General features: G+C 44.8%; 1 protein-coding gene across 11 annotated transcripts in view; it reads right to left on the bottom strand.

The window, feature by feature from the left end:
* GAS7 (growth arrest specific 7) overlaps positions 1-13,031 on the bottom strand; it is a 211,305-nt gene that overhangs the window by 72,078 nt on the left and 126,196 nt on the right. Inside the window, exon 1 of one of the 11 annotated variants that reach the window (XM_033089889.1) lies at positions 2,052-2,157. The exons of the other annotated variants lie outside the window; for them this stretch is intronic. Coding sequence (XP_032945780.1) covers positions 2,052-2,142 — 91 coding nt within the window. The 5' untranslated portion in view covers positions 2,143-2,157. Of the gene's footprint in view, positions 1-2,051; positions 2,158-13,031 lie in introns of those variants that run through there. 11 annotated transcript variants of the gene reach the window in all.

Genomic DNA, 13,031 nt, shown 5'->3' with positions numbered 1-13,031 from the left:
TTGGTTGGAGTGCATCCTCTCAACCACAAGGTTGCCGGTTCAACTCCCGCAAGGGATGGTGGGCTGTGCCCCCTGCAACTCGTAACGGCAACTGGACCTTTAGCTGAGCTGCGCCCTCCACAACTAAGACTGAAAGGACAACAACTTGACTTGGAAAACAGGCCTGGAAGTACACACTGTTCCCCAATAAAGTCCTGTTCCCCTTCCCCAATAAAATCTTTAAAAAAAAAAAAAATGACCAGGGCCCTTCCCGTTTGTGCATCTCAGCCCTGGAAGAAACCTCAGAACACAAGGCCACTTCTTTAGAAGGGCAGAGGAGGATGGGATGTTATACTGGGGGAGGGGAAACAAGAAAAGGCATTAGAGCTCAGCTCCAGTCCTCTCCTCTATTTCAGAGAAATTCTTTTTATCCTACGTATAAAAGTTAATACAGATCCAGGGAGAAAACACTGGAAAACACCAAAGAGAAAAAGAAAAAATAAAAGTCCTCCCTAATCCCAGACTCAGAAAGAACCACTGCAAACAGAAACCTCCCCCCACACACACCTGAATGGGAGCGGAGGGCACCCCAGTCAGCAGGAACGAGGGACAGAGAAGTGGCAGCAGGGAGCTGGGCCCTGTCTGCATGCCCACTAGGCCTGTTCCTTGAGGAAAATAAAGAGCTTGAAAGGGCTTCAAAACCAGCCCAATCCTCTCTTTTAGAGATGGGGGAATCGAGACTTCCAGATGGTGGGCTGCAGGGAGGAACTGCCTAACCCAGAAACGAGCAGAGCTGTGGGCATGATCCCCAGCCAGGTCCTCTCTGGGATACTCAAGAGAAGGATCAGAAGGATCTGGAAATCTATTGCTTTATGTGCCTCTTCTCGGCACCTTGCCTAAAAGCTTTTCTACACTTACTTCCGGAACCACCAGAATTCTGGGACCCGGGCAGCTATTTTAAGCCAGAGCCTATGCCCACATTCACTGACAGGCTGACAATGCGACAGGAAAGCAGGCCACCTTTCCTGCCGTTAGTGCTTTCTGAGCCTGACACTGGAGAGGCAGGTGACAGATTGTGCTTCTCCAGGGCGTCATGGAGGACATAACACCACTTGCTTGGCTTAGCAGTGTCCAAAGAGACCTCTAGTAGCATGGTGTGCTGGGGCATGGGAAGTATACTGGTTTCCTGGCGCTGCCCCCACATGCCACAAGCGAGATAGCTTAAAGAATAGAACTGCATTATGTCACAGTTCTGGAAGCTACAAGTCTGAGGTCAAGGCTAGCAGGGTTGGTTCCTTCTGAAGAATGTGAGGGAGAATCTGTTCCAGGCCTCTCTCCTAGTTTCTGGTAGCCTTAGCCATTCCGTGGCTGATGGATGGTGTTCTCCCTGTCTTCACATCTTCATCCCTCTGTGTCTGTCCGTCCAAAATTCCCCTTTATGTAAGGACCCCACATGTTGGATCAGGGCACACCATGCTCTCGTATGACCTCATTTTAACTTGATCATCTGCAAAGACCCTACATCCAAGGTCGCATTCACAAGTACTCTGGGGGTTAGGACTTCAACATCTTTGGTGGCACAGGGGCACAGCTCAACCCATACCAGGAAGCGTACAGGGACACTGGGAGGCTGGGGTGGGGGTTGAGTTAACACATGGAGTAGATCTGGGGGCAAGAATATCTAGACAAATAAATGACAGAGGCGTCCGGGGATTCAGCAGCAGAGGGTCTGGTTTGCGGCAGAGCCCAGAAGGGCAGCAAGGAGACTGACCATCGGGGACCAGAGGACAGCTAAGCCCCAGCTCTACTGCAGGTCCCAGATGGCATCCAGGCAGAGCACATGAAAACACTCAGACTGCTTGTGAAAATGATGAAAATCTTCTGTGCCAGTTGCAACCCTGCTTTGCTCCGACCTCCTACCCCAAGATCCCCGTCACCAGCACCCCCTACTAGGACCCCAAAATGGCCACTGAAGGGTTAATGCCTGGGGTGGGGGGCAGGACCCCCACCAGCATATTTTTCCCACCGTCCATCCCTGTGCCAGACCACCTGATAACTTCCCCCACTCTCACCCGTTACGGGAGCTATTTCCTCTTGGGCTGAGGCTATCTCTCGCACGCAGTCAGGCAGTTCCCACAGCTGGCAAGAGGGTGGGAGCTTCATTCAACAGCAATGTCCGGGAGGCCCGCTGTGTACAGGCCCATCTTACGGTCTGTCCAAGGACACCAGGACCCTTCAGAGTAGGGTCTCCGTGGCTCTGCACACAGACCAGCACACGGCAACCAGGGAGGGACATACAGTAAACACAGGCGTCTTGCATGCCTAACATCTCACCCTGTTCTCCTCCCACGCCTCTTGGCACTGCCTACTTTGGAATCCAACAGGGACTGAAATAACAAAAATGCTGTCACCCTACTCCAAGAGCTTCCTCCAATAATAAAGACCTGATCATCGGGCAATCATGCCAGCTTTACACAGGAAGGCACATTCCCAAACAATGAGGGGTCATGGGCACGTTGGTGCTACGGATTCCTGGTTTCGTAGAATTATAGAGCCCGGAGAGGCCGGCAGAGGTCTATTCAGGCAGGAAAGAAAAGTGACTCCAACCACAAGGAAAGTCCCACTGAACAATCTCCTTTCCACTTCAGGAAGCATTCAGCCTTTGCAAACATGCGGCCATTTGCATCGCGTTCACCCACCCCACCCCTGCATGAAGCCATCCAGGTGGATAATTAGAGCTGGGCACAGAGAAAGCATTTAGCAAACACTTGTTGCTTGATAATCAACGCACATGGTCGTTGCCCACTCACTCATCAGAATATAACGTACAGATAATTTCCATGTTGCATGGTGGCGTCTGTACTGACTCCATAGGACCTAACCCTTTACACAGATACACTGGTTCTATCTGTCCAGACGGCCCTTCCCTGTGGACCCCAACTTCCTGCTGTAGCTACATGTTCCCATTGCCCACTCCCCAACACACACATAGGCTCCAAGAGGCAATGCTTTTCCTGCCCATCAAGACTCCAGGAATAAGGCAAAGTGTGGGGAGAATTTAAAGGTCCTTCTCTTGAAACTGATGCTTCATAACGGTTGACCAGTCAGTCATTTCTCCCTAGATCCTTCATTCTCGTGCCTAGTCCCCTTTCATAATCTCCCATTTCCAAGTGCGTTTATATCTTCCCGACTTTATGTCTAATGCCAATTCTCCCCTGCAATGCTTGGTGCAAATCCACGAGGCTCTGTTTGAACACAGGGCAAACTCAATACCCACAACAACTGGGTACATAAAATGTATGCATGAAGCCGACTGAATATAAGAAAAAACGGGGATAATGGCAACCTTCTCCCCTCCACCCAGCTGTGTTCAGGCAGGAAGGTGGGTCCAGTCTGGTCACACCCTGTGACTTTTGAAAAGAAGTGGGTGTTTATGAAAAACCTCGCAATTTTTCAATGTTGGCAGCTAAGTGAACATTTTCAAGCCCTGTATACAAGGAATTAAACACCTCTGTGGACAGCCTCTGGCCTCAAGACAATCTAGTGTGTGACATTTATCGTACTCTACCTGCGTCTTTGCAGGACAGCTCACCAGGACCTGGAGGTCCTGACTCCGCCTTGACTAGCACATCTCCTGCCATCACACACAGAGGTGCTGTAATACCACTTCCCTAGAAATTTAGTCATCATAGACCATCACTGTTTTTAAAGAGCTCAAACCAAGCAAATGTCATTCCTTGTGGGTACACAACTCATAGTCATCTTGTACTATTTTTTGGCTTTTAATTAATGAATAGTGGCTGATCTCATGACTACCCCTTGATACGAGTTGGCCGTTGAATACATTCAGATCCCACTGGAATCGGGTAAGCCACTGGGCTGTGCAGTATGATGAATGAACGGTGAGAGGACAGTGACTACTATCCACTGGCACACTCTTCCTAACCAAAGCAAAAGTAAAAATCTCTGGAGAAGAGAAACGTGAAAGAAGAAACTTGACAACTCCTCATTTCGAAGGCCTGAACTGTTTCACTCGATTCTGAGTTGCTTGAAGGTAAGGATGGTGTTCATTTTGTCCAGATGTCAGAGTGTTGTGCGAAATAGGAAAATGAAAACAGTATAAGCCCCAAATTCTCTGACTTAGACTTAGCAAGAAACAAAGTTGAAACTAGAGTCCGTAGGTGTTTTTAGAATTGCATGAAATGCTGAGATTAAAAAACAAAAACAAAAAAAAAAAAACTGGACTATTGACTCAAAAGCTTTGAAAGCATGAGACCTACTGCTACCTCCTATTATACGTATAAGAATAAAGACCAGAAACTATAGTTGGTAGGTATCCACAGGTTCTGCATCTGTGGATTCAATCAACTGTGGGTTGAAGATATATTTTTAAAGTTACACTGTTGCTGACGTGTACTGTGTAGTTAGGTTTATGATGGGTGCTTCTGTACTAAACATCTACAGACTTTTTTTTCTTGTCATTATTCCCTAAACAATACAGTACAACAACTATTTACAATGCATTTACATCACATTAGATGTTATAAGTAATCTAGAGATTGTGAGATTGTGAGGACAAGGGTCTCAAGGTCTGGATGGTTCTTACTAAACGCAATTCTTGTAAGTGTTAAAATGTAGCACAGTATTTTGCAGGCGCAGCTCTAACCGGGTAAGTTTGATGCAACTCAACCTGGTAAGTAGCCAACTGCAAAGAAGAAATCAACATGTACTTAATATCAGAATAAGTTTAGCCAACTGCCAAAAAGAAATCAACATGTAATTAACCAACTAGCAGTATATAAGCAATGGCTAAGCCTCCCTTCCTGCATGTAGTTAATATCAGAATAAGTTTAGCCAACTGCCAAAAAGAAATCAACATGTAATTAACCTACTAGAGTATATAAGCAATGGCTAAGCTTCCCTTCCTGAAGACAGAGCTTTGGATGTGAATCCCCTCTCCTGTATTTGCTGCAAGTAAATAAAAATACCTAAGACAGCCACGTCTGGCTCTTGAATAGAACACCCCAAGTGGCAAAACCATTGAGTTCGGTAACAATGTGATTTAAAGTATATGGGAGAATGAGCATAAATTATATGCAAATACTACGCTGTTTTACATAAGGGACTTGAGCATCTGCGGATTTGGTTATCAGCAGGGGTCCTGGGACCAATCCCCCCCAGATATCGAGGGACAACTATATGCACAAGTCAGCTATCCTGACAACACTTAAAAATATAAACAGCCATATAAAAACATAAACATAAAAATATAAACATTGGCAATTTTATACGCTTTCTCTATCTTGCCACCATAAAATAGAGTTGTCTTCCATGAGATTCTACTTTACCATAATAGCTTATGGTTATATAACTTTTAACGATGGGACTATAATGCACGTTTACTTGTTTGAAGAAAATTGTGTTTTCTCACTGTGTTTTCATAAGAGAAAGTTAGATTTAAATTGACTCAACTTCCTAATATTAGATCCACTGACTATGCCTTCATCAATCTTGTTCCTACGGTAAGTCTCCTTGCCAAGTTATAAATAGGTAGTGACTATTAGAAAACACTTAAAATACAAAGCAGAAATGTTCACTCTTTTTAAATACCAGATTCAGTAGGTCAGTGGTGGGACCCGTGCATTCGTATTTTTTAACAAACTCCCTAGATGCTCCTGATACCCACCAAAGTTTGGGAACCAGGCAGAAGGAATCCCCAACCGAGGCGTCTACGGAACTGTTTCTGAATGACACCAAGAAAGTAACCAACTTGCCAAAGTCCCCAACATGCTTGTTTTTATTAACTATTTTATTGTGATATAATTCATACAACATAAATTCTCTAAAAGCACACAATACAATGGTTTTTAGTACATTCCACACTCATGCAACTGTCACCACTATCTAATTTTAGAGCATTTTCTTTACCTCAAAAAGAACCCCCCGACCTATTAGCAGTCACTCCCATTCACCCTTTCCCCAGTCCCTGCAAACCACTTACCTACTTTCTGTGTCTATGGATTTGCCCATTCTAGGCATTTCCTGTCAATGGAATCCTACAACACGTGGCTTTTTGCCTGGCTTCTTGCACTCAGTATGAGGTTTTCAAAGTTCATCCATGTTGTAACACGTGTCCATTAGTACTTCCTTCCTTTTTATGGCTGAATAATATCCCATTGTATGGATAGACCACATTTCGTTTGTCCATTCATCAGCTGATGGGCATTTCGGTTGTTTCTGGCCATTATGAATAATGCTGAGATAAATATTCGTATACAGGGGTTTTGGTGGACCTATTTTCAGTTCTCTTGGGTATATATCAAGGAGTAGAATTGCTGGGTCACAGTCCACATTCTTGTTGTTTCACTTCCATATCTGAACCATTTGCTGCTAATCAGTGCCTCTATCCAACAGCCAATGAAGAAAGTTTTTACATTGTTTACCAAAAGCAGTCTTTTGCAAAGTAACTCAACTTCCTAGAATACAGCAAACAAAATCCTTTTTGTCTCCTTTGCCTTTTGATTTTTATGAGTCTTCAATTTACTGGCAGTGTGAATGACTCTCTAACCCACTTGGCATCCGCGAAAATTCCAAGAGATTACCGGTCTTAAAAACTGCTGAGAAATGGGGGATGTGTTGGGCACTTAAGTACTAACTTAACACTACAAATTAAAGTGGATTCTCTGGGGCGGGGTGGGAGGGGGGTGGGGCGGGGAGGAACCCACACAGAAACACAGAAGCAGATTATATAGTCAGCTTTAAGGTCTAACAGCCTTCCACTAAAAATCCGTTAAAGAAAAAAATAAAGCCAAAATGCGCGCGCGCGCGCACACACACATACACACATTCAATCAACCAAATGTGCCGAATGAAAGCATCTTTTCAGTCTCACATTTGTTCAACACAGACGGACAGGAGAAAACAAATCTATGTTTTGGGGTACAGAAGTTTCTCAGAGCAACTTTTATTAACAGGGAATTATCAGGGCTGTTCTATCCCGAGAGTGAGGCAAGTATACAATTATTTGTAACAAAGAAAAGCTCAAAGAATGCTTTTAAAAGTGTCCTACTGGAAAACGTATCCAGAAACGCACATTAGCTCCTGGTGTAATGAAGTTAAATGGGAATCTACTCATTTAAAGAAAAATTAAAACACGAAATCAAGAAAACAACCAACTATTTGGCAAATAAATCCAAAAGCTCAAATCCTGGTTTTGTCCTCCAAGTTTCACTCATAAACATAATAAAACGTTTACACATATGGATTGTTTGTCAAAAGAGCTTAAAAACAATTCCCAGCTTTCCTAGGTTTCAGTAGATGCGCTAACAAAATCATTATGTTTCCCTTAAAAATAAATGTTATTTCAGATTTTTTTAAATACTAATCCATTAACTAGGCTATCCTTACTGCCAATTAAGTTACCACCCCCCCCAATCCGACCCCACCCCCGTGCCCACCATCCTGAATACTGAGGCAAAAAATTAAAGATTAAAAGACTGGGGACCCGCAAGTATCCTGGCATATGAATGGCCAGGTGACTTTGAGTAGGTCTCTTTATCACATGGGGACTCTGTTTCCTCACGTGTAAAACGAATGGTTGTACTGGTCCAGGGATCATCAAATTTTGTCTTTCAAGAGCCAGATAGTAAATATTTTTGGCTTTATGAGCCACATGGTCTCTACCCAACTCTGCCATGATCACGCAAAAGCAACATTAGACCCTATGTAAAGGAAAGAACAGAGTGTGTTCCAAAAAAAATATTTTATTTGCAAAAAGAGGCTACAAGCTGAATTTGGCCCATGGGCTGTATGTACTCTGCCAACTCCTGTGTTAGATGATTTGGAAGGTTCCCCCCTCGGATGAGTGAACGTCACTGGCCACTGAAACCCTATGAACAATCAAGTCATCAAGGTCTGACTTTGGAGAGAGCTCTGCACACCACAGCACACAAATTCTACGGGAATCTGCAGTGCCTGTGTCCCAGTGCAGATTCTCACTTCCTCCTATTTCGGTTGCTACCTCACTCATGCCCCACTGACCATCACCATGGCCTTGGATGAAGCATCACTATGTGGGGGTGGAGTCAACCTTCCTGAAAGGATGCCGAGGGCCAGATGACACAGCCCAAAAGTGTGGGGGAAATAGCTCTCCAAGGGGAGAAGCTTGACCAATGGGAAATAGGAGAGGAGAGGGGGGTGAGCAGGTCAAACACCTCTGCTTTCTCATGGACTACTCAAAGATACAGCTCCTCTTCACCAGCCTTTCAGAGAAGTGAACACACCTGCTAAGTGACCCACTCACTGGGTTTCTGCAGTTCACTCTCCACATGTGGCATCCTCCTTTGTCTCCCTTCCCTCTCTCACCCACTCTCACTGCACTGAGCTTACACCTCCTGAATAAGGTGTTAATACTTAATCCTGGCCTCAGGCTTCGCTTTCTGGAGAAAGAGAGCTATGGCATTACCCCCCTTCCCGCCCCTCCCCTGCAAATGATCTGCTTTCTTTAGAAATCAAAGACATAGATAAAATAAACGCAACTATTGGCTGTAAAGTGTACCAAGACTAATACATAACAGGTAAAACAGTGATTCATATATTAAACGGAACTAATCTTGGCCTTCATTACTGGCTTGAAATACCCTTTCAATGTCCAAATGGTAAAATATATCCTAAAAATGCCTAAAAAGTCAGCATCTCTCAAAAAAGAAGACCTGAATACCTATAACCATATCACTGTTAAGTGATTAAATGTGCTTATCTGGCCTTCCAATTATAAATGGAACAAATGACCTTGTGCTGTATCTCTTGAAATGTAATTATCTGTTGTGCAAATAAGAGGTCCCCCCTTAATACCAGTGTAGGTCCCTGGACAGGTCAGGCTATTGATAATAGCTCACTATCCAAGAACTAAATACAACCCCAATTTTTGGCTCGATGAGTCAACTTTTGGTGGGAATGAAGGATTTTCTGAAATAGTAGAGGACAAGAAATTTCCTGATAACAGAACCCCTAGGGTTCCTGGGGCCAGAGCTCAGGGTCACCCTGCATAGCGAAACGCTCTGGAGAGCCATAAACATGGGAGATAAGGGGAGATGGGGACTTCCCAAAGTCTCATAAAGCATGTTTGATGGCCTTCCTGAGTGTATGTGAACAACATTATTACAGTAACTTACCCACTGAAACTTCCAGCAGCCATCTGGCCTAACACTATTTATTAAATAATCTATGTTTTCCCCAATGATTTAACCTATCACCCCTAACACAAATCTGATCTACATTTCAGTATGTCTCTGACTGTCCCTCCCTGACAATCTTTTCTCCCTTGCTTTTTATTACATTACCTCCTCCTAAGTTCCTCCTATCTCTGACGATTCTTTCAAAGTCTCCTTCGGCCCTCCCTAAAAGGTGGTTTTGCAGCGCTCTCTCCTGGAGGCTTGCCCTGGGCGATCCCCTGCGTTCTCATGACTTCATTTCTCTGGTGATAAAATGCAAATTCTGGGTCACCACCCGTGGTTGTGCAGGTTGCTCACTGCACAACAGTCCGGGCCAAAGGGGCATGTAGGGGTGAGATCCATTCTGTCTCTGCTTGCCAAGCCACCCACCCACAGTGCCTGAGATTCCCATCTCTAGCCCAGATGTCCCCTGAGTCACAGAACCATCCATCCAAACATATGCTAGCCATCTCTCCCTGAACGTCCCCCAAGGAACCATATACTGGATTCATCTTCTTTCTTCCAAACCTGTGCCCCTCTCGTACACCTGTTCTCACTGCATGGCTCTGGCACACAAGGCAGAAAACTCAGAGGAATCTAAGCGGTCTTCTTTCCCTGACCTGCCACATCCTGTGTGACAGATTTGCCTCTTCTCCAGTCACAGCTATAGACGTGAAGTTGACCTCATTACTTCTCTTCTCATTTAGACTGCCAGGCTCCATGCTTACTGTCTTTAAACCTTTCACTCTGCTGCACAAGTAATCTTGCCACAATCTTCTGATCATGTCATGCCACCGCTCAGCATCCTACCAGAGCTTGCCACTGCCCACAGGGCAAAGTCCCAACTCCTCAGAGTGCCTCAGGGGGTCTTTAATGGGTCAGACCCCTCACCTCTCTGTTCCTTACCAAATACATCAGCCTTTCCTTGCTGCCTCGCCTTTGCTCGTGCAGACACCTCAGCATGGAATCCCTGAGTCAAGGGCTGCCTCTTCAAAGACTTGTTTGATACCTGCATAAAGTTGATGCCTCCCTTACTTGAGCCCCCCAGAATTCAACGCAAACACCCGCAATGCTTATTAGTCTCTTATGTGTCTCTGACTCCATTAGATCTGAGGTCTTTGAAGGCGGAGATGGCCTTTCATTGGATTTTGTACCCCCAGCCTAGCTGAGCAATGGGACAATCCCTGTCCATAAAATCCTAAATGGATTTGAAAATAAGCAGATTAGCCAGAGCAAGGTGATACAAATGTAAATTGGTCTGTAAACTAGTTGTATTTGTATGTGGTATAAAAAACGAGGACAGAACACCTATTGTGCCCAAGCGCACTCTGCAAAAGAAGTGATTAGGGATTAAGGAGACTAGAAGTATATATTTGGGAAAAAAGTGGACAGAAGAGAGGACTGGCTCGTGGCGGCTTAGAGCAGGGCACTGGTGGTATCAGCTTCCTGGGCAATGGTGCATGGCTCTGGCCGGAGTCACAGGCAGGAGAGCCCTAAGAATCGAGGAGAAAGGTGGACACAGTGGGCCCCCCTGTTAGGAGACAAACTCAGATGGCTCCGGGATTCAGGAGGTCAGATAAATGCAGGTGTGAGAAGAGCCAGCGGCTATTCGGATAGGTCCTTCCCTGAAGAGAGGCGGTCAGATTCAAAAATTTAAAAAGCAGCCCAGCAGCCAAACAAAACCTGTCTAAGAAAAGATTCCAGAGAGGACAGCCAGGTTTCCTATTTCCTTAGACTAAGGAGGGAAATCCTTAACATGATGGCCATGGGCTGGATGATCCTTGCAAACATGATTAACTCCTTGCTATCAAGAAAGCATTTTCCATTGGCAACTCCTTCATCCTTCCCACGTGAGCTGAAAGGTACCTCCTTCTCCAGGAAGCCTCCCCTGACTTCCCAGTGTCTCACTTCAACATGCTCCCAAAACACCCTGGGCTTCTCCTTCACAGCCCTGGTCAGGACTGTAATCAAAGACATACTCACTCAGAATCGGTTTCCACTATAAGATGAAGCATTTTGAGGGCAGGTACTGCTTCTCTATTATTATAGCCCCAGCATCCAACACTCTGCCTAGAATATATTTGAGGCCCCCTAAGTGTTTGTTGAATCAATGATTCAGTCAAACAGATAAAGAAGGAATTAAACAGTGAATGAATAAAATTGGCATGTGTTCTACAATGCAAGACCAAGGAACCAGGATACCAGCAGTGTATCAGTGAAGGAGGGGAGGGGTAAATAGGGCCAGTCATACTGCAGATGACAGAGCGACTGGAGCAGGGGTCGGCAGCCAACATGGCCTGCAAGTCAACCCCAGCCCACCCTGCTATCATACAGCGCGTGAACTCCCGAACTAAGATCATCGTTTACATTTTTAAGTAGCTGGAAAAGAAGACTATTTCAGGGTGGCTCGTTAGCTCAGTCGGTTAGAGCGCGGTGCTCTTAACAGGGTTGCTGGTTCAATCCCCACATGGGCCACTGTGGGCTGCGCCCTCCACAACTAGATTGAAAAAACTACTTGACTTGGAGCTGATGGGTCCTGGAAAAACACCCTTAAAAACAAATAAAAGTTTGAAACAGAAAAAAAAAGAAGACTATTGCATGACATGCGGAAGTTATTTGAAAATCACATTTCAGTGTCCATATATACAGTTTACTTGGAACACAGCTACACGCAATGGTTTATGCATTGTCTACGGTTGCTTTCCAAAGACAGTGGTAGAGTTGAGTAGCTGTGACACAGACCGTATGAACCTCAAAGACTCAATGGTTTACTACCTGGCCCTTTACATAAAAAGTTTGCTGAACCCTGGCCTAGAGTCTCTTGGGACCGCTATATCCCGGGACCACAAAAAGTCCTGACCCAGTAGCACACGCTAAAGCCAGGACCTCAAAAAAAAAAGCTGCCAGACACTGTCTGTTAATGTAAAATGGGACTTAAATATCCCCTTAATAAAGAGGGGCTAGTTAAACTAATGATAGCATACGCTAGCCATGGACTATTACATAGCTATTTTTTAAAAATGAGTTAGGCTGAAACGTACAAATATGGAAAGATGTTCATCATAGACCGTCTAGAGCAATTTATAGAACAATATGGATAGTGTTTTCCAATTTATTAGAAAGAACAGCCATGCATATGTTTAGAGGGTGAGAGAATATGAATATCTAGAAGAATATGAGTGATAAATAGCTCCAGGGAATGGAACCAGGTATTTTTCTTTTAAACACTTTTCCAACTTACTAAATTTTTTTTTACTGAGAATATACTATTTTCTGGTTTAAAACACACACACACACACACACACACACATACATACAAAATGCTGATGTTAGAAAGCCACTTTTACCCTCACCCTGGCATGGATCCAAATTCTTGATGATCTCAGGATCATATGGTCCAATTTCTGCATTTTGCAGTTGGGGGGGGTTGCACATAACACATTTTCCTCTGAAACTTCAAAGTCTGATAACAGTACCAAGCTGCTCATGTGTTTGTTTTGAGGAAGCTGAAGATTAGAATGGTCAGAAATAGTCCCACTTCCCTTTTCCTAGAAACCCCGCTCACCTATTCAACTGGAACCCCCACTTCGAGCCCGTGGAAGGCCAGGTTGCCAGGGCATATGAACAAACCAACCGCCCGAGTGGCAGCTGTCAGCTGCTTTCTCTGTTGCTCCCTCTAAACAGCAGCTGGCTCTTCTGTCACCAGGACACCTTCAAGTGCCGGCTCCTAATCATCAGCCATATTAAGGATCCCATCAGGTAGGACGAGGCGGCCATAAGTCAGGTAGACACAGACGAGGGAAGTGAGAACCACGACTGAGCCAACAGGTGGATTTGGGT

The sequence above is a fragment of the Rhinolophus ferrumequinum genome, chromosome 21, assembly GCF_004115265.2.
Source record: "Rhinolophus ferrumequinum isolate MPI-CBG mRhiFer1 chromosome 21, mRhiFer1_v1.p, whole genome shotgun sequence".
Lineage (NCBI taxonomy): Eukaryota > Metazoa > Chordata > Mammalia > Chiroptera > Rhinolophidae > Rhinolophus > Rhinolophus ferrumequinum.
Note: the sequence above shows the minus strand (reverse complement) of the source record. Positions and strands in the feature narration are given on the sequence as shown.